Source organism: Panthera tigris, chromosome E1 (genome assembly GCF_018350195.1).
Source record: "Panthera tigris isolate Pti1 chromosome E1, P.tigris_Pti1_mat1.1, whole genome shotgun sequence".
Lineage (NCBI taxonomy): Eukaryota > Metazoa > Chordata > Mammalia > Carnivora > Felidae > Panthera > Panthera tigris.
The window spans coordinates 3,411,531-3,433,558 of NC_056673.1; the positions used below are offsets into that span (position 1 = coordinate 3,411,531).

General features: G+C 48.1%; 2 protein-coding genes across 3 annotated transcripts in view; both read right to left on the reverse strand.

The window, feature by feature from the left end:
- Positions 1 to 14,460: 14,460 nt before the first annotated feature.
- On the reverse strand, positions 14,461 to 16,594 carry MFSD6L (major facilitator superfamily domain containing 6 like). The gene has a single exon (XM_007099410.3). The coding sequence runs from the start codon at positions 16,494 to 16,496 to the stop codon at positions 14,727 to 14,729; it is 1,770 nt and encodes a 589-aa protein (XP_007099472.2). The 5' UTR covers positions 16,497 to 16,594; the 3' UTR covers positions 14,461 to 14,726.
- A 2,008-nt stretch (positions 16,595 to 18,602) lies between these two features.
- The window catches only part of PIK3R6 (phosphoinositide-3-kinase regulatory subunit 6), a 56,662-nt gene continuing 53,236 nt past the window's right edge, over positions 18,603 to 22,028 (reverse strand). For both annotated transcript variants that reach the window (XM_042966874.1, XM_042966873.1), the window contains 2 exons: positions 19,918 to 20,030; positions 18,603 to 19,340 (listed from right to left, as the gene is read on the reverse strand). In XM_042966874.1, the coding sequence (XP_042822808.1) occupies positions 19,187 to 19,340; positions 19,918 to 20,030 (267 nt within the window). In that variant the 3' untranslated portion in view covers positions 18,603 to 19,186. The remainder of the gene's footprint in view (positions 19,341 to 19,917; positions 20,031 to 22,028) is intronic.

The following is a 22,028-nucleotide window of genomic DNA, read 5'->3' on the forward strand; positions in this document are numbered from 1 at the left end:
GACTGAGCCACCTGGGTGCCCCTTTAATAATAAATTGGAAAGGAAATGCTTTTTCTTCTGCTCCCATGGTGGTTAATGGTGTTTGTTATTCTCAACACTTGGTTCTCCTCTTAACCTCCTTTCTGATCACTGATTTCCCCTTTCTCTTGTGAACCTCTGCCAGCGTCCTCCCTCTTCCCCTTGTTCCTTGAAACGTGATTGACGTTCCAGCCTCCAAACTTGACATCCTCTCTTGCTAATAATGCTCTCGTTGGGTGTTCCCCCATTACGCCTCTTTATCTCCTTGGAAACTGCGTAGTCTTAAAATACCGATGTCTCTTACCTGCCGCCTCTTCATTTACTGCACAGAATCACAGAATGTTAGGCTAGAACCACTTGAGATCATCTGTTCCAAACTTCTCATCGTGTAGAAGAAAAAAAGAAAAAAAGGACACTTGGAGATTTCCGTTCACTTTCAGCAACAGTAAAGCCAGGATTCCAAATGAGGCTGACTTCATGTTTCCCGTAAGATTGAAAACCAGGAGAAGGTCTTTTCTCCTGGCCCTGGAAATGCTGTTGAGGTGGGAGGGAGGCTGAAGCTTCCCTAAACTGAACACAAAAACTAAGAGGAAAATATTTATAATTGCACCAAAAAGAATAAAATACCTAGGAATAAACTTAGCCAAGGAGGTAAAAGACTTGTATTCCGAAAACTTAAAACATTGCTGAAAGAAGTTGAAGATAACATAAACAAATGGAAGAATTAGGTTAGAAGAATTAATATTGTTAAGATGTCGACACGACCCAAAGTAAGCTACAGATTCAGCGCAATCCTTCTCAAAATGCCAACAACATTTTTCACAGAACTAGAACACATAAGACTAAAATTTGTATAAAACTACAGAAGACCCCAAATAGCCAAACCAATCTTGAGAAAGAAAAACAAAGCTGGGGGTATCACAATCTTAGATTTTAAGATCTACTACAAGGCTGTAGTAATCAAAAAGTATGGTCCTGGCACAAAAGTAGACACATTGATCAATAGAACAGAATAGAGAGCCCACAAATAAAACCACACATATATAGCCAATTAATCTATGACAAAGGAGGGAAGAATACACAAGGGGGAAAAGATAGTCTTTTCAGTAAATGGTGCTGGAAAAACTGGGCAGCTGCATGCAAAAGTATGAAACCGGACCACTTTCTTGCAATAAGAAAGTGGTCTCTGACATTGGCCATAGCAACATTTTTTAGAGATATGTCTCCCAGAGCAAGGGAAACAAAATAAAAAAGGAACTATTGTGACCATATCAAAAATAAAAAGATTTTTCACAGCAAAGGAAACCATTAGTAAAACAAAAAAGGCAACCTACTGAATGGGAGATGATATTTGCAAATGATATACCAATACCCCAATAAGGATATACATACCCCAATAAGGGGTTAATATTCCAAATATATAAAGAACTTATACAACTCAACCCCCCAAAAAAAACCCCAATATGATTAAAAAATGGGTAGAGGACCCATAAAGACTTTTTTTTTCCCAAAGAAGACCTACAAATGGCCAACAGATACATGAAAAGATGTCCAACATCATTGATCACCAGCAAAATGAAAATCAAAACCACAATGAGATATTACCTTGCAGGTACCAGAATGGCTAAAATAAAAAAGACAAATTATAAGCATTGGCGAGGATGTGGAGAATAAAGCAACACTCATGCACTGTTGGTGGGAATGTAAATTAGTGCAGCCACCGTGGAAAACAGTATGAAGCTTCCTCAAAAAATTAAAAAGAGAACTACCATATGATCTGACCATTCCATTACTGGGTATTTGCCTAAGGAAAATGAAAACACTAGGGGCACTTGGGTGGCTCAGTCGGTTAAGTATCTGACTTCAGCTCAGGTCACAATCTCACGGTTCATGAGTTCAAGCCCCACATGGGACTCTGGGCTGATAGCTTAGAGCCTGGAGCCTGTTTCAGAGTCTGTGTCTTCCTCTCTCTCTGCCCCTCCCCTGCTTGTGCTCTCTCTCTCTCAAAGATAAGTAATAAACATTAAACAATTAAAAAAAAAAAAGGAAAACACTAATACAATAACACTAATTTGAGGGGCACCTGGCTGGCTCAGTTGGAAGAGCCTGCAAGTCGATCTTGGGGTCATGAGTTTGAGCCCCATGTTTGGTGTAGAGATTACTTAAATAAATGAATATTAAAAAAAAATATATATATATATAAACAACCCCCCTAAACCCCACTAATTCAAAAAGATATATGCACCCCCTATGATTATTACAGCATTATTTATAATTATTTATAAGAACCAAGATATGGAAGCAACCTAAGTGTTCATTGGTAGATGAATGGATAAAGAAGGTGTAAGATTATGTATATGTGTGTGTGTGTGTGTGTGTGTGTGTGTGTATAATGAGATCATGCCATTTGTGACAATGTGGATGGATCTAGAGGGTATTAGGCTAAGTGAAATAGGTCAGACAGAAAAAGACAAATACCTTAGGATTTCAATCTTATGTAGAATCCAAAAAAAAAAAAAAAAAAAAAAACCAACACAACAAATGAATAAGCAAACAAATAAAAAAACCCAGAATCAGACCTATGAGTACAGAGAGCAAACTGACAGTTGCCAGAGGGGAGGTTGAGGAGATGCGCAAATTGGGTGAGTGGGAGATACAGGCTTCCAATGATGGAAGAATGAAGTCACAAAGGTAAGAGGGACAACGTAGGCATATAGTCGGTGGTATTGTCATAGCGTTGTATGGTGGCAGATGTAGCTATGCTTGTGAGCACAATATAACACATAAACTTGTCAAATCACTGTATTGTACACCTGAAACTCAAGTCACAGTGTGTGTCAACACTATTCAAATTTTAAAAAAAGTAAATAAAAAATAAAGAGATTAGGGTAAAATAAAGTCATTAAGGTGGGTCCTAGTTGAGGATGATGGTGTTCTTGTAAGACAGGATATCAGGACCCAGGTGTGCATAGAGGGGAGACCAAGGGAAGATTCAGGGAGAAGAAGTCTACCTGCAAACCACGAAAAGATGATTCAGAAGAAACCAACTCTGCCAACACCTTGAACTCAGACGTTATTGCAAATTTCTGTTGTTTAAGCCAAACAGCAACAAAGCAAAAATCTGAGAGGAAAACCCTAGGGAGGCACAAAGTGATCGGGTGTCTCTATCTCTATATATCTCTCTCTGTCTCTGTCTCTTTCGGTAGTCTAGAGCAGAAGAGAGCTGATACCTAGAATAGGGGTCATAGCCTTTCATTTCTCCTCCTCACATTGCGGTGGGGACATTGCTGCATAGAGAGAACTGGCCTCTTTGTGATGTTGAGTCTACCCACCAAAAAACACGGTATGCTTTTTCATTTGTTCCAGTCTTTTTTTTCCTTTTGTCCCTTCAACAGAGTTTTAAAGTTTTCTTTATATGGGTCTTGTATTTGTAAATGTATTCTCCTATATTCTATTATTTTGTTGTTGAAAGAGAAAATTCTAAAAGCTTCCCAAGAAAAAACAGATCACCTACAAGAAACAATACACGTGTTGACATCACACTTCTTAACATCAAACTGGATGCAAGATAACAATGGAGTGATATTTTCAAAGGACTTAAGAACTTTTTTGGGGGTGCCAGGTGGCTCAGTTGGTTGAGGGTCTGACTCCTGATTTTGACTCAGATCATGATCTCATGGTTCATGAGTTCAAGGCCCACATTGGGCTCTGTACTGGCGGTGTGGAGCCTGCTTGGAATTCTCTCTCTCCTTCTCTCTCTGCCCCTCCCCTATTCCTGCTCTCTCTCTCTCCCAAAATAAATAAACTTTGAAAAAAAAAAGTACTTTTCAAATCCTAGAATTATTTTATGCATTTTAGCTGTTATTAAACGTGGCCATGAACTAAAGATATTGTCAGGCACATATATCCTCAAGGGGTTTACCACTTCAAGACCTTCTTTGCTTTTTTTTTAAGTTTATTTGTTTATTTTAGTAATCTCCACACCCAATGTGGGGCTTGAACTCACAACTGCGAGATCAAGAGTCACATGCTCCTCTAACTGAGCCAGTCAGGGGCCCCAAGACTTTCTTCGAAACCATTTAACAAATTATTTTCTTAGTGGCTTCCCTGGGGATTATGATTAGCACTTTAATTGAAAACAATCCAGTTTGTATTGATAATAATTTAATTTCAATAGTCGACAAAACTTTTGCTCCAGTATACCTCCAATCCCTAACTCTTTCTTTATGCTATTATTGTCATGAAAATTACATCTGTATACATCATAAGCCAATCAATAAAGTTTTATAATTATTGCTTTATGCAGTTGTTTTTAAATGAGATGGAAGAAAAGAGTTATAACAAAAATACATTGGTATTATCTTCTATCATTATGTATATAATTACCTTTACTAGTGCTTTTTATTTCTTCACATGTATTCAAGTTACTGTCTAATGCCCCTTCATTTCAGCCTTAAGGACTCCCTTCAGTATATCTGAGCAGATCTTCTAGTGATGAGTTCTCTATATTTGTTTGGAAATATCTTAAGGAGAGTTTTGCTAGGTATAGAATTCTTGACTGATGGTCTTTTCTTTTAACACTTCAAAGATATCATTCCACGGCCTTCTGCCTCCATGATTTCTGATAAGAAGTCAGCTGTTAATCTTTTTGAGGTTCTCTTGTACATGAGGAACGGTTTCCCTTTTGCTGCTTTCAAGATTCTTTTTCTTGGTCTTTGACTTTCATCAGTTGGACTGTGATGTGTCTAGGTGTGGATCTATTTGAATTATTTTACTTGGAGTTTGTTAAGCTTCCTGGATGTGTACAATTAATTGTTTTCATCAGATTTGGGATGTTTTTAGTCATTATTTTTTCAACCATTCTTTATTTCCTTTATGCTTCTCTTCTTCTGGGACTCACATTAGGTGCATGTTGCTGTACTTGATAGTATCTTACAGGTGTCTCTGAGGCTCTGTTCATTTTTCTTTTTTCACTCTTTTCCTTAGACTGGACAATCTCTATTAACTTATCTTCAAGTTTGCGGATTCTTTCTTCAGACAGCCCAAATTTGCTATTAAGTCCCTTTAGCGAATTTTTCATTTCAATAATTGCGCTTTTCAACTCCAGAATTTCTCTTTAATTTTTTTTTTGTAATTGTGTTGTTGTTGCTGTTAATATTCTCTATTGGTAAGACACCATTGTCATACTTTCCTTTGATTCTTAAGGCATGGTATCCTTCAGTTTTTTAAAACATATTTATAATAGCTGATTTAAAGTGTCTACTAAATGAAACATCTGTGCCTCCTTGGTGATATTTTCAGTTGGCTATTTATTTTCCTGTTCCTTTGCATAGCTTGTAAATTTTTGCCTACAATTAGACATTTAGAATAATATATGGTAACAACTTGAAATCAGATTCCCTCTCCCAAGGTTTGTTGTTGTTGCTGGGCTTGTTATTGTTTTTCTTGTGGCTGCCTTTTTGTTTAGTGAATTTCCTGAATGAATTCTGTTGATTCTATATTCCTTGCAGCGTGCAGGCCTTTATTTATTTATTTTCTTAAAGTTCTTATTTTTAAGTCTGGTTTTTGGGGGTTCACTCTTGGTTCAGTATCATTTAGTGGTGAGCCAATGATCCGTCTGAAGATTTCCCTGAATGCCTTGTCTATATGTATCCTGCCCTTTGACAAGGAGAGCTGTGTCCGAAGGAACACATCAAACTTCAGGCAGTTTACAAAACAGCTTTAGCTCTCATATCTTGGGTGCACAGGGCCTGAAAGTCCACCAGAGATGAGTGACTGGGACCTTCTTCTTTCTGAGGTCTTTCCCAAGCATGCACTCTGTGCAGCCTTCTAGACCCCCAAGAACATGTTGGAGCTTTTCAAAGTTCTCAGTGGTTTTCTAGTTGTCCAGAACTTACTTTTAAACTGTTGTTGGTGTTGGCCAGACTCTTGATTCCTCTAACCAAAATCACAACCTTTGGCAGCTGATGTATTGCCAGAAGATTGCTCTTGTTTTTGGTAGTGCCCTAGGGATAGTTTTTATTTCCCCCCTGAGCTGAGCTGGGGGTCAAATCAAAGAACCACAGCACCTTGGCAATGAAGGTTTCCCAGGTAGCTGCTAAAGTGGACTAAATGTTGACTGTGCTCTAGGGATGGGGCTTTTAACAGAACTCCAAAAGAGTCAGTCTTCTCCGTTAGCTTTGAGACTGTTGACTTTTCATGGCTACTGGGCCACCAAGCTGGGGAGGGAGAAAGGATAAGAATAACCCCAAGTTGAAGTGTGACAGGCACCACTGCCTTACTGAAGTTCAGTAATTTCTCTTGGATAGATGATTCCCAGTTCATTTGGTGGCTTTGGTACCTTTCCAGAATGCTGAGATGATTGATTTTAGTTGTTTTGTTAGTATTTTTGTTGTTTTTATGGGAGAGTGGTTTGCCAAGGTCCTCACTTTACCATTCCAGAAGTCAATCTCCCTTGAAAGCATTTTCGTTTATTTATTTTTATTATCTTTATTTTTATTTTTTATTTTTAGAGAAAGAGTGTGAGCAGGGGAGAGGAACAGAGGGGAGGAGATAGAGATAGGGAGAGGGAGAGGGAGAGGGAGAGGGAGAGGGAGAGGGAGGGAGGAAGGGAGGAAGGGAGGGAGGGAGGGAGGGAGGGAGGGAGGGAGGGAGGGGGAGAGAGGGAGAGAGAGAGAGAGAGAGAGAGAGAGAGAGAATGAATCCCAAGTACGCTCCATGCTTGGCGTGGAGCCTGATGCAAGGCTCAATCCTACAACCCTGGGACCATGACCTGAGCTGAAATCAAGAGTAGGATGCCCAATTGCCTGAGCCATCCAGGCACCCCTTGAAAGTATTTTTAAAAGAGAAGTATTTCTGCAAGATGAGGAATGAACGCAGGACAAAGCAATGAGGTATACAAAGTAAAGGAGGGGACATAACTTAGAAAAGTATAATGTTACTTAAATTGGCAATGTGTCCCTCCTGAAAAAAATGTGTATATTACAGACAACTTAGAAGTAATGCCCTAGATCAGAACCATGGCTGGGAAAAGGGATCTGGGATCTGGTGGGAGTTAGGAAAGACTGGAGGGTGATGGAGCCTGTCCTGTTTAAGGAAACATCTGGAGCTGTCAAGGTTAAGAAACCAACAGGGGAAAGGATAAATATAAGTAAGGGTCAAGGGTTAACTAGAGGAAAAAATATATATAACATAGTATTTTCTACAGAATAATTTTATCTTGTCAATAGGAAACAAAAAAATCCAAACTTTCCAAACTTTCCTATTGAAGAAAGGAAATTTTGAACTATTGCGAATATGAAAAGGAGTAGAAAGGAAGTACAATAAATAGAAAACACAAAGCGAGACAGCAGAAATATGCCCTAAAATAAAGTTAATAGATACAATTGAGGATGAGTCAAACTCACAGATCAGAACACAGAGAATTTCTGAGTAGATATAAGAACAAGATACAATAATATATTGTTAGCAAGGATCATGTAAACAAAACTGGAAAACCAAGGTTAAAAAATCCTGGCACATTAAGAAAAGAACTTAACTCCAACCAGGGTAGCAATTTTAACATCAGAAGGAAAAAAAGAATTTCGGGTGAAAATAAGGGACACATGGGGACTCCAGGGTGGCTCAGTTGGTTGAGTGTCTGCTTCGACTCAGGTCATGATCTCGCGGTTTGTGAGTTCGAGCCCTCACTGTGCGGAAGATATTGTCAGCATGGAGCCTGCTTTGGATCCTATGTCCCCCTCCTCTCTCTGGCCCTCTCCCACTTGTGCTTTCTCTCTCTCTCTCGAAAATTAAAAAAAAAAAAACATTTTAAAAAAGAGGGGCACTGGGTGGCTCAGTTGGTTAACTATCCAACTTCAGGTCATGATCTCACAGTTTGTGACTTTGAGCCCTGCATTGGGCTCTGTGCTGACAGCTCAGAGCCTGGAGCCTGCTTCACATTCTGTGTCTCCCTCTCTCTCTGCCCCTCCCCTGAGTGCACTCTGTCTGTCTGTCTTTCTCTCAGAAATAAATATTTAAAAAATATTTTTAAAAAGAAGGGACAAATGGAGAGGTAATATACTAATAAGGAATAATAAATCCAAATGAAATAACAAACAGAAGCATATATACCTCCATCAATGTAGCCTTAAAATATATAAAGCAATAAATAGCTAACATGGGGAAATGGATACATCAATAATTTGGAGGTCTTAGCACACCTTTCAGAATATGATACAGCAAGCAGACCCAAAATAAGCATGATAGAACATTTGACTAATACAATTAATAATCTTGAGCTAAAACACACACACACACGCACACACACACACCCCTCTCTTTATACCTAACAAACAAAAAAAATCTGCATATATTACAAAGTATGACCTTGGTTTCATTTTCCAACTCTAACGGAATAAATTTACAATTTAGTAAAAATAGAACATTTACAAATCCCATATTCCTAGGAAAAAAATGAAAACTGCCTTTAGGCTGAAGGGGAAATGACAAGGGAAATCGTGAAATACTTAGAACTAAATTACGATGTCAAAGTTTGTGCTGAGTTGCAATGTCAACATTTGTGCTAAAGCAATACCTAAGGGAAATTAAAATTTTTGACATTTATCGGAAAACAAGAAATACGGAGAACAAAAGAGGTGAGTGTGTAGCTCAAGGCGGCAAAAGGCAACAGAGCAAACCTACAGACATGAGAAGAAAGGAAGCAACAAAGCTAATGGCAGTAATGAAAGGAGAGAACAAAAACAATGGAGAAAATTAGCAAAACCTAAAGCAGGTCCTTTGAAAAGTCTAAACAAATTTCTGATAAGAGTAGCTAAGCAAAAAGCACTGTGCTCAGCTAAGTATGGCTTGTTCATGCTCGTCAACTTATGGTTGCCAGACAGTTGTTTCTACTCTAAGGAAAGAAGAGGAGGAGGTGGAGCCTACAGAAGAGGAGGAGCCTATGAGGAGGTGGAGCCCATAAAGGAGGTGGAGCCCCTAGAGGAGGTGGAGCCTATTGAGGAGGCGGAGCCTATGGAGGAGGCGGAGCCTACAGAGGAGGCGGAGCCTATGCCCAGGAAAGCAAAGACTTGCCCAGACATCCCGTGCAGATTTCCACCTGCAAGGGAATCTGGGAAGGTAAGCGTTTCGCGTGAACACAGTTGCTGCCAGGAACACAGTTTGGGTGGAGGAGAGAGAGGAATGGGCGGTGAGTAGGCAAACTGCAGTCACTTGAAAACTTTGGTAAAAAGGATACAGGAAAACATAAAACGGCATATGAGCTAATAGAGAACCGTATCAACGCTCGTTTATAAGAAAACTTGTTCTCCTGACTGCTGGCTACAGTTCTACCATTTGTTGCCCAGACAAGTCTTATCTTATACAAGTTGTTCCATAAAATGGAAAATATAAAAGGTGAGGCTGGGATGACCATAAGGACAAAACTGGCCAAGAAAAGTGAAAGAGAAGAAAAGCAAAGGGAATATTAATGCAAAAGTCTTAAAGTATTGGTCAGCCAAATCCAAGACTGTATTTTTTTAAAAAAAACATAATTTCTCAGGATCAAATAGGACTCATCTAAAAGTTCATGGGTTAGTTAAGAGTGTCTGGCTCTTGGTTTGGGCTCAGGTCATGATCTCATGGTTTGTGAGTTCAAGCCCCGCATCGGGCCCTGTGCTGACAGCATGGAGTCTGTTTGGGATTCTCTCTCCCTTCCTCTCTCTGCACCTCCTTTGCTCACTCTCTCTGTCTCTCTCAAAATAAATAAATCAGCCAAAAAAAAATAATTCATGGTTAGTTAAAAATCAAGAGTATTTTGATGTAAAATTCACCACACAAATGGACTAGAGATGAAAAAAATCACATGACCTTCTCAGGAGATGCAGGAAATTCTTGATAAAGTTTGTGATGAAAATGTTACAAACACCAGGAAGAAGAGGGAAGTTTTTTTTTTTTTTTTAACTTAGTAAAACCTTCAGTAAATATCATACTTATAACTTTAGACGCATTTTTTTTCAAGATGCAAACATGGTTCCTTTCCCATTACTGTCCAATATGGTATTAGAAGTCCTTGCTTCTAAGTCCACACACTTCCTGCCTAGACAGTTGCAATGGTCTGTCCAAAACAGACAGCCCAGACCCCAAAAGCTCCCCCAACTCAGACCCACTGTTCACAATGCAACTGACAAGAGAGGGTCAAAAACTTTCAGCGCACCCCCCGTGGCTGGTAAAACCTTCCTAGAAAGAGCATGATGTCCAGAGAAAGGACCATGGGATTTGCCGTGGTTGGATCCGCACTCACTCCATGCTTCACCATCTAATAGTCCTGACGCCAGGCAGCTAAATCAGCTAACCTCTCCCAGCCTCAGTTTCCCCTGCTGTGAAATGGGCATTAGTGTTGTGAGAATTACAAGCATTACCATGTGCAGAGAGAGCCCAGAGAGAGAAGGCACAGTTCCCTTAGGTAGGCATTCAGGGCATCCACAATCTGGATCCCACCCATATCTCCAACCTTATTTTCCATGACTCTTCATGCAAAATCCACCTGGATTCCCGTCGCGTCCCTGCCTCCGATCCTTGCTCCCCGGCAGGGAATAAACTCTCCACTTCTCCGAGCCAGCATCGAGATTGAGAGGGCGGCTCAAACAGACCTAGCTTTGAACTCTCGCCTTTCGGAACCTTAGTTAACTTCACCTGTAAAATGAGTTAATGCTCTGACTCAACGGGAAAATCTCTGCTGAGCTCTTAGCACAGATTCTCAGGACACTTGCCAGTCTGGGGGTGGGAGCCCAGATTTGTCCCTGAGCACCCCCTCGGCTGCGTTGAAAAGGTCACACAGAAAACTACCAACGTTGGTATTTTCCAAGGCATCTTCCGGGAAATACTAGTTCTGTAAGATATTGATTGGCATTACCTGGAAGAGGGTTGCGATACCACGTGGGTAAGGGGAATTACAGGCCCGACAGAGCGAAACGAGTTTGTTGACTACAGGGCTCTACGGAGCCTTGATTGCTAATATGTATTGTGAGTTTCTAAAGGGTGATACTAATTTCCATCATTTTCCCAACTAGGTAGCTACAGAATGCTTTTGAATGCTCACCCGGGCCCCCCACACTAGGATTACGTGTTCTGCAAAACTCGCTTGGAAAATAATGGTCGAAGTAAGCCTGAGCATAAAGGTTAATGGCTCATTCAATATTTGCTTTCCTCTTTGATGGAAACAGGATACGTTTAGAAGTCAGTGGCTGTGGTAGCCATAAGTCTGGGAGCTAAGAATTTCATTTTCTGTTGGCTTTAGGAAGCTTCACTGGCCTACTAGAGAGTTGATGGAGTAAAAGCCGTGACTCGAGTCTTTAGGACTCGGTCCTTCCTTCGGTGTGCCTCACGCCGTGAGGGTGTGAGTCACCTTCGGGGTGACTCATGCCTGCTTCAAGGTCCCCACGAGGGTTCCTTCTGAGTGGCCCCAGCACTCAACTATCCCATCTGCCCCAGACTTCCGAGGTACCACTTGAACTTCTCACTTGGTATCCTATCCAACGTGTCCTACCTTGCTCTGCTCGTGCACGTGTGTTCTGTTAGACCTTCTGGCTGGCCTTGTCCCTGGTTCCTGGGAGGTAGACTTAAGTCCTTGGAATTTTCCTGGTTATAGTCGTGTCTGTTCCTCATGACGGGCTGCTCAGAATGCACCTGTGTTTATGCTAACGGGGTGCATCAGGATAGGGGCAGGCCATGCCAGAAAGACCAACCGCGTGGTTAGGAGTTTGGGGCTTTGGGCTATATGAAGTCAGCCTGACTTCTGGGGACGAGAGGAGAACTGAAGACCGAGATTCAAGGAATCATACCTCCGTAAAGAAGCCCCAGTAAAAACCATAGATGGGGCTGGGGGAAGGACGCGACCCTCCATGTTAGGAGCCTTCCAGAACTCACCCCATACATCTTCTCTTCTGGATGATTCTGAGTTGCGTTCTTTGGCTAGAAGACTGTAATCATGAAGTATGGCACTTGGTCCTGAGTTCCAAGAATCGTTCTAGTGAAATATTGAACGTGGCGGGGGGGCGGTGGGAAGCCCCAAATTTGCAGCCAGTTGGTCGGAAGTGAGGGTGGCCTTGGGGGGGTCTGAAGTGAATTGGGGGCAGCGGTGTGCCCTTAACCGGTGAAATTTGGCCTAACTTGGGGGAAGCTGGTGTCAAAAGTCTCTGCAATGGTGCTGAGTGGAAGATGTTAGACGTAAAATAATGCATCCCATAGTCTTTAAAAATGCAAACCAGGGGCGCCTGGGTGGCTCAGTCGGTTGAGCGAGTGTCCGACTTTGGCTCAAGCTGTGATCTCGGGGCTCCTAGGTTCAAGCCCCGTGCCGGGCTCTGTGCTGGCAGCTCAGAGCCTGGAGCCTGTTGTGGATTCTGTGTCTCCTTCTCTCTCTGCCCCTCCCCTGCTCACTCTCTCAAAAATTAATAAACATTAAAAAAAATTAAAAGTGCCATTACCAGTTCATTGAAAAAAATCAAAAACACAAACCAATATAGAGTGACGGAAAACAGCTCAGTGGCTATTTAGGACCAGGATGGAGGAAATTTGGGGGTGATGGATATGCTATCTTGAATGTGGTGATGGTTTCATAGGTGTATATGCATATATGCATATATGTCAACATGTATCAAATTGTACCATTTAAATGTATGCATTTAATTATATGTAAATAATACTTTAATAAAGCTAATTAAAAAAAAAGTTCAGCATAGTCCTCACCTGTCATGACCCTCTCCAGAACCTTCCATGGTTTACCCAAGTGTACAGAATCCAGACCTTCTGTGACCCGGCCCTAAGATATCTTCCCAGCCTTGCCTGTCAGCACCGCACTACACAAACGATATTATTTCTTGCCATTCCCCCCCAAGTAGACCCCATGCGTTTGCCACCTCGGTCACTTTGTCTGTTCCCTCTGCCTAGAATGCCCTTCCCTGAGTTACCACCCTCCCCGTGTAATCTTTTAGATCCTTAATAAACCATCACATCACTCAGCCTCCTCCTCTCCTCTTTTCTCTTCCTTCTTTCTTCAGGCTAAGCCACACTTAACTAACTTAACTCCTTTCTTAAGCCAGGTCCTGGTTCCTCACCTTTTGTTTACATTAGGGAGAACAAACCCGTGTTTGTATTTTGGTATTACTGTGTGTTCTGTCTACGGAGTAAGTTCCGTCTACTGCCCAGATTTCAAGTGATAGCTGCCTTCAATCTTCACATTGAATTTCCCTTCCCCCCCTTTTTTTTAATTTTTAAAATGTTTTTATTTATTTTTGAGACAGAGACAGAGCATGAGCAGGGGAGGGGCAGAGAGAGAGAGAGGGAGACACAGAATCCGAAAAAGGCTCCAGGCTCTGAGCCGTCAGCACAGGGCCGGACGCGGGGCCCGAACTCACAGACTGTGAGATCATGACCTGAGCTGAAGCCGGACGCCCAACCGACTGAGCCACCCAGGCGCCCCAGGCAGGGGTAACTTTTTGCTGGTTATTGATACCCTAAAGCTTTTTAGGGAAAATTTTAAGAGAATAAATTCCCTGGAACCATGTCTGACCCAGTGAACCTTCATGTGTTTCCCCCCTTCTCCAGCTATGAGACATTTTTTTTTTTTTTTGCATTTGTAAAATGAGACGCTTCTAAATCTGATATCCTGCACTTACCTGATTATATAAGGTGCAAGAATTGGTCTCTGGCGTCTGGCTTCTGGAATAAGGGGCCCTATCCTGGGGGGTTGGGAGGGTTTGAGAAGGTACCCCATCTAGTGGCCACCCACGGGCCCAGCGTGGACCACCCGTGGCACCCTCACCCTACGGGGCTGCCGCACCTGTTTCCACCTGCCCACAATCTCCGTGGACTCTCGCGAGGTGCGGCATGTAAGATAGGCGTCCCAAGACGTGACATTGCCCTTGCTCTGATGGAAGTCTGGAAGGCAATTCTAGGGATCCTACCCCTGGGGACACACACGTTTGAGAGTAAGGATGAAAACGGACTAACCTGCGTCCGCTCTCCCCCAGCACATGTTACGTTTCCCATCACCTCCCCTTATCGGAAACCTAAGTGCCTGGCTGTGAGCGTGGGCGCCTGTGTCTGGATGCGGACTTCTGTTTTTTGTTCTCGTTCTTACCTGCTCTTACCGCCCTCCCTGAATAATCTAGATCCTTAAACCATCACATCACTCAGCCTCTGTGTGGACGCAGGCTCGTGCTTTCCGGACCCACGGGAACACACGTGACTCACGAAAGCCAGCAGCCCCCCCTCCGCCAACTGAGCGGGTCCCCTTAGCTCTTCCTGGCACCTGCCAGTTTGAGCACGCCAGTGTGGCTGAAATCAATGGCACTGCGGTCAGTACCAGTAAAGCTCTTTGCTAACCTTACACACCAAAATACAATGAATAAGTGAACACTAAGGGCACATTTTTGTGAGGTTTTTTTTTTTTTTTTTTTTTTTTTTTTTTTAGCAAATGTATTCTTCCTCCATTATTTCAAAAAAGATTGAACAGCCAAAAGTTAAATCTCCCCTTACCACAAAAGTAAAGAGAATCATGCATCCAGGCGATCTGATGGGACTTCTGCACACACACTCGTTTTCTCTCTCCAGGCGCCCTGCAGCCCCAGGACCTTGTCCTCGGCAGGTGAGTTTTGTCCACCCCCCCCCCCGGCCCCCCAGCCTTGGGCACCTTCCCCGATCAGGGCATCGTGACCTGCCTCTCAGTCCTCCTAGCCTGAATGCTCCTCCCTCATGGCCTTCACGAGCCAGTCCCGTTCCGTCCCCTGCTCAGAGTCGCTCGTGTCGCTGGCCTCCACGACCAGCAGTTTTGAGTAGTTGATTCTCTGCTCCTGGGGCAGTGTCCGCTGGACGGACAGGAACAGGGCCAGCCAGAGCAACAGGCCCACGCAGCAGGCCTGGTACAGAACGGCCAGGCTGAAGGACATCACCACGAAGCCCCCCGCAAAGCTGCCCAGGCTGGACCCGCCCCCGTAAAAGTGGCCTTGGAACATGGCACTCAGGGGCCTCTCCATTCCGGGAGAGGCCAGGTGCTCGACCGAGGCCTTCACCGCCCACCCCAGAGCCCCGCTGCTGATGGCGCTCAAGGTCTGAGCGGGGAGGACGGACCACCAGTTCCAGAGGAAGGCGTAGTAGAGTAGCTGCCCCGCCAGACAGCCCAGCCCCAGCCCCACGGTGCCCACCCTGGTCAGTTTCCTAAGCAACGTCGCTCTGAACGGATGGACCACAATCTCCCCCAGCCAGCCCAGCGCCACCGAGAAACCCATGACCAGCTCGCTGCTCCCGCGGTCCTTCATGTGCCAGAACAGAAAGTTCTGTACCGTGCTGGTGGCGGCTCCTATCAGGAAGACAGTGAGGGCCAGGAGGGTGAGGCGGGGGTCGCCGGCCACCAGAGACAGCGCCTTGACGGTTTTGTAGCTGGGCTCCCGCCGCCTGCACGTGGGGACGGGAAAGGCGATGCTCACCAGTAAAGCCAGCGTGCTGACCAGTGAGTAGCCGTAGAAGTGCAACACACCCCGGGGGCCATTTGTCACCAGGGAGCATTCCAGCCGTCCCGCCAAGGCTGCGATGCCACAGGCCCCCGTGGACATGCCCAGCAGCCTCCAGATCCACAGGCTTCTGTAGCGGTCCGCGGCGTCCACACAGTCTAGGTACTCATAAAGGCTGTCGTCTGCCACCTGCTCCAGAGGGGCCGTCAGCAGCTCCCAGAACACCATGGACCCCAGGGAGAGGAAGAAGGTCCACCGCAGCCCTTCCGAGGACAGGCCAAGGGCCCGGGCGTGGCCCTCGGCTGCCGACCAGTTGGCTGGGCTTCCCAGCGCTGTACCTCCAGCAAGCAAAGGGAGGGCGGTCCCGCCCACCTTAAAAGCCCCTTGCCGAGAGGGAGCTTTCACCCCCGAAGTGACAGGATGGACAGCTAGGGACGTGGTCCTGGCTCCCTCCACGGAGCCCACGGCGTGGCCAGGAGGATGACCGGACGGCTCGTGGACACTTCCCGCGGGTCCTTTCCCCACGCCAGAGGCCTCCACGGTCCGAGGACTGCTCTTGGATGCGGGGCTGGGCGCCCCCGGCGGCTGGTTCGAGGCGAAGGTCCCGGTCAGCGCGGCCCCCGGTGGCGGTGGCGGCGCGGTGGGGGTGGCGCCGTCGCTGGCGTTACAGGAACCCGACCGCAGATCTTTGTCCAGCGGCGGCACGAGGACCAGCAGCAGGCTGGCCCCCGCCGAGCCGAGCAGCGAGCCCATCAGAAGCACCCTCCTCTTCTGGTAGCTTTTGGCCAGGAAGGCACAGAAGGGACCCCAGAAGGCTGCGATCAGGTGCTTGGTCCCCATCAGGATGCCCACCCAGGGCGCGGCCAGGCCCAGCTGCCTCAGGTAGAGGGTCAGGAACGGAGTCACGCAGGCGTCCCGGACCCCGCACACCAGGTGGAAGAGCCTGGCCACCCCCAGAGCCCGGCTGACGTCCCACTGGGGGTTGGCGCTCATGGCTGCCCGGCTCCGTCAGTCCCGGGCGGGCGGGGGGCGGAGCTGGGCGCGGGGCGGGCGCGGGGTCACGGCCATGGGCCGGGAGGGGGGCGCGGGGCGAGCGGGGAGCCCCCTCCGGCCTCGGGCGGCGCCGCGGTCACCGGGTCAACGGCCGCCACGCCCACCCACCCCCTCCACGTCCGGCCGCCGCCCCGGAAGTAGCCCCGCCCCCTGACGCCGCACCTGGGGGGCGGGGCCGGCGCACCTGCGCGCCGCACCTGCCGGGCCCGCAGCTCCCGAGAACCTGAGTCAGTTCTCTGAGTCGCTTCAGGCGAGGAAAACTGGGGGCCGGTGGGGGGGGGGGCGGGGAGCGGGGATGCGATTCACGATAGGACCTACCTGTTACCCTCAGGGACCGTCCCTGTCCACCCTCACTGACAAATCCCACCCGCTCCGCAGACTCGCGCTCCCCTCCCCTGCTTTATTTTTCTCCGCAGCACGCATCACCACCCAGCGCACTACCGGTTTCTATTTCGCGTGTTTCTCTCGTTTCTTGTCTGGGTCCATCAGAGGCAGGACTCCAGGAAGGCAGCTATTTTCGTCCCCAGGGCATAGAGCTGTTTCCTTGGATGCCAGCTGCCCCCGGGGGACAGACACTATTGGTGACACGGGTCTCTTCAGTGGGGACAACCCCCAGAGAGCAGGGCTGGGTCTTGGGGTAGCCCCCTGCCCCCCCACCCAGGCAGCCGTCCCGGCCCCTGGAACAGTATGTACTTAGTGGTTAGTTTCAATCCACATCTCAGGGAGCTCAGTTGTCCAATTTGAGGGCACACCTCCCAGAGGCGGTGAGCTAACATTTGGGGCAGCAAATACAAACAGGTCAACAATCTTAGATCAACAGAAGTGTTTTCATTAATTGGCCTGATAGATACTGGCAGCATTTCACTGATGACATTGGTGGTGTCTGAGTCCCATGGACTGGTTACCATTTTGCTGGAGGCCTTTCGTCTCTGGACAAGCATTTATAAGAATCTAGAGAGTCAGGTTGTCCGGCCCTTTGAAATGGTGTTGTGGGCTTTACTCCCAAGTGGTCCGATGTCCACCTACTGATTCGGTGACCCTTTCATGCAAGGTTTGCTCAGAGCACCTAATTTGGCTGGGGTGGGGGTTGAGGGGGGTGGCGATTTGCCCACACAGGTCAGAATGTGTAGGGGACTTTGGTCTATGACTTGCTTTCATTGTGAGCTGGTAGATTCTTGCAGGAGGGGCCCAGAGACCTCACCCAATTCGAACAGCTGGTAAACTCGCAAATGTTTACTTAAAGATCCTAGTAACTGCGAATGCCAGAACTGATACAAATCAGCTGATACAAGTCAGCATCCGTCAGGCCAACAGCAGGACAATAAATGTAGCCACCTCCAGGTAAACCCACTCAAATCCAGTGATATCGGTCATTTCTGGTTTGAAACCCCCTCGGTCTCAGGCTTGCCCCTAATCCCTCTCTCCCCGGGTTCTGCAGGGGGGCAACTACAGTGGAAGATCTCACATCCATCCACTCCTTGGTCTTCATCGATCCAGAGCTGGAAGGCACTCTGCCAAGCTGGTGTCCCTTGGTCCCACCTGCCTAGACCCCCAGGCAGCCCCTCTTGCAAGGGGTCTCGCAGACTTGCCCCCCACTGCTGGGGCGATGAGGCCAAAAGGAAAGTGCCTCCTTCTCTACTCTTGGATCCCCTCCTCCCACCATCCCCTGGGGCCCTGCCCAGGCAAGAGAGATGACCTCAAGTCCATGCTTTTATGTTTTCTCTGTTACTTTTCTTCCCACCCTACACCTAGTCCCGAGGGTGAAGAAACTGGTCTGTGTCACCGAACTTCCCTATTTTACATCTGGATACACGTTTTAGAACTCAGGGCGCCTGGGTGGCTCAGTCGGTTAAGCGTCCGACTTCTGCTCAGGTCATGATCTTGTGGTTTGTCAGTTCGAGCCCCACGTGGGGCTCTGTGCTGAGCTCAGAGACCGGAGCCTGCTTGGGATTGTGTGTCTCTCTCTCTCTGCTCCTCCCCCGCTCATGCTCCCTCTCTCTAAAATATAAACATTGAAAAGATTTTTTTTTTTGAATCCAGATGTCGCTAGGTATTAGATAAAAGCAAAGGTACTTTAGTGTGTTTATTGGAACTGACGATTTCCTCTCACTCGGGAGAGACACCTGCCTGGGAATGCAGGACGAGGAGGTGGCTGGAAGGAAGAAAAGGAACAGACTCTCGGAAGGGAGAGGCTGCAATTATCTTTGCCTGCTTCCCATCCCCCACTCTCCCCCCCCCCTCCCCCCAGGCCACAGGGCCCTGGCCGACGTAGCATCTCTCACTGGGGGCGGTTTAAGGGCCGAGGGGGGATCTTGAGCCGCACAAGTGGGAATTGAAGATCAGTGGAGGCATGGACATTTGTGCACGGAGCCGGGTCTTGCTTGCGTGTGTGCAGCTTTGCTGGGACCTTCCTGGGGCCTGTGTGTGGGCCCTGCTCCATCACCTGCCTCGGCCCAGTAAGCGCCTTATGCACCCGTCACTCGCTGGCTCCTACTCACAGCCAGAAGCCACCCAGGGCAGCCAGGCCTCGTTCCGGCGGCCGGTGTGAGTGTTTGGAGGCTGGTGGGGTAGTGTATCCGTACTCTTGGGCCTGGGCTCTCAGACTCGGCGCTTCTGCTGCCCCTGCGGGCTCATTGGACGATGCCGGAGAACGTGTTGATGGGCATTAGAAGGGGCTTGGGCTTGGCTTTGGTCCCTTCCACCTCCTGCCCGTGTGAACCGAGCTGTGACGCCTCGGACTTGTGGGCCCCGGAACATGGCTCTGGGCAGGGAGAGACCTCGAATCTGTGGGCGGAGAGAGGCCAGCTCAGGAGACCCATCTCTGGGGTCAAATCTTCCCCGGGGGGGTTTTGAAGGTAGTCCCTCTATTATAGATTATACAGAGGAGGCCTCATGGAGAGAGGAGGGAGTCAGGACAAGGAAAGAGCATCCTGGGCGGGGTGGGGGTGGGGTGGACACCGAGAGAGGAGGCGTGCCTGCGCAGTCACTCGGTGTGTGCCTTCCTTACCCAAATACACCGCCCCAGGGGAAACCTCTAAGCAGCCCCAGGTTAACCTTTATGGGAGGGACTGTGCCGACACAGGGGGTCAGATCTGTGGCCGCGGGGCCGAGTGTATGTAGAGGAATCTCCGGAAACTTAAATAGCAGGGGCTGGCCAGAGTCAGCCATTCATTAGTTCTTCTCCCTGGATTCATAGGAAGTCACAGGGCAGTGGCCTAAGTCCATCCCACCAGGGACACCTGCCCGGCCACATGGTCTGCCTGCGACAGGTGTCCCGGGCTAGAGGCAGAAGATAGGAGGGGCCGGCTGCCGCTCACGTGTGCCCCGTGGGGCATGCAGGGGTGGTGAGGCCCAGCCTCACCTGACCACGTCCTTGAACGTTCGCCGACTGTCCTTGTCCAGGAGCAGCGTCAGGAGCCTCTGGTCCTGGCTCTGGATCTGGATGTTGGCCGTCCGGAAGGTGTTTGTCACCATCTGCAAACAAAGAGAGCTTGTGTGAGTGTCACCTTCGTGACAGATGGCCTTGCCAACACCTCCTACCCTCTCCGGTGTCTTTGTTCGGTGCACGGGGTCCCCAACTCTCTTCCTGCAAGTGACTTGGAGCAGTGACAGTATTCTGCAGAAACTGTCTGGGCTGCCCCGGCCCCCCGGTGTCACGTCATTTCTGCAGTTGTCCTAAATTTCGACAACCTAGATCTTGCCAAGTTATCAAGGTACCTGAGACCTCCATAGAACGGGCGTGTATATTACATGTGCAATTTTGGCAGGTGGGGGTGGGGTGGGGAATATTTCAGGGATTTTAGGAGTCCTGACCGCTGTCCTCAGAGTTGGATTACATACAAAATGATTTCCCTGGGGCAGAGACAGAGGGTCTAGGAAGCGGCCACCTACCCTCATGACGCAGACCAGCCCTGTATCTGTTTGTACCATGGAACTATCTAGGGACCAGGCACAGGTGGGAAGGCATCTATTCCCTGCACAGGAAACCTGGGGCAAAGGGCTTCCTGCCTTCTATGCTCCAAAGCCCTGCGTGGCTTCTCTAGAAAGTACCCAGGACCAAAGGAAAGCAGCCAGCAGGCTCTAATCCCCTGACCCGAGGGGCTGCCCAGAGGGAGGGGACCTCTCGGGAGAGGATTGGGAGCGTCTTGCGTTCCAGGTGGGGCCTTCAGAGGGACTTTCCGGGTGGCTGACCCACTCTACATGCAGACAGCAGCTTTGGGGGGCTTGTCCCCCACTCCAACATTCTGGACCTCTAGAGTTCATCTTGCTCAAGAACTCTCAACCCTGGAAATCACCTTTCCAGAACAAAATTAGAGATTCCTACTGACGTGGTCTGGACTTGAGCCCAGGCACAGGCATCTTTAACAAACTCCCTTTTGCAGGCAGGATGGGGACCACAGAGCTAATCCAGCTTTTCCCTGTGTTAGAGCAGAGGTACAAGCAGCAGCCGAAACTGGGTGGGGGTGGGGGTGGGGGTGGGGAGTCAGGCACGTCTGGGCATTTCGGCCAAACATTCATCGGAGTGGGGATAGGACACTGACCAGGATGCTAGTTGGACAACCATGAGCATTGGGATGTCATCCGTGGCCTTCCAGAAGTATCTGGAGAGACTGCAGGGAGGCTAAATTCCTGCGTGGGCTGGGGGGTGGGGAAAGCCAGCTGCATTACGATGGCTTAGGGGACCCCGCTTGAACTGACCCCAGCTGGTGAGGGAGAAGACTGAGGTCTGGAGGGATTGACCGTGACCTTCTGAAGCTTTCACAGTAGTAGGCGTGGGAACCAGCTCCCTGACTCCCGACTCAGTGCTCTTTCTCTGCGTCAGGCTGTTCTAGGTATCTCCCAGCAGGATCTGGGCCTGTCTGACCTTGCCCCCCAGATAGCCAGCGGCGGTCTCCGGGCTTCCTTCCATCTGCCTGCCGTGCACACAGAGGCCTTCATTTCCCCCTTGTGGTCTGCGTGCCTCCCCACACCCGACCCTGCCTGGCTTTGGCCCTGTGACGACAGCGGGGCTTTTGGATTTCGTTCTATGGATGCGGCCCTGGAGGTCAGTTGAAAGGGCGAGACTCCTATTGCAAAAGGTCTCAGCCTCAGCTCGTTAGGGGCTGAGCAAAACGCTGCTATTCACGGTTCACTGTCAGGGGCTTCCTGCCTCCCATGCCCCCAAAGCCCCAATTCTACCATTCCTGCCTTATTTCCCACCGCCTTCCTCTATCAAACTTCCCAGCCAGCCCAATGAGTCTCATTGCTGCCCCTTAAACTCACCAATCCAGCCACAGTGCCCTTGCCCTGCTGTTCTCCAAGCGGAGAACACCCTCACTCCAGCTCACCGCGAAGCTCCCCCACCACGCGGTGTTCGTCTAGCCGTTCGTGCAGAACACCTAACTGACCGGCCTGGGTTCCAAGAGCAGAGCAAAGCACCTGGCGCTTCCTCCAGAAAGTCAGTGCGGGGATAAAAGGAAACACGAAGGGTGG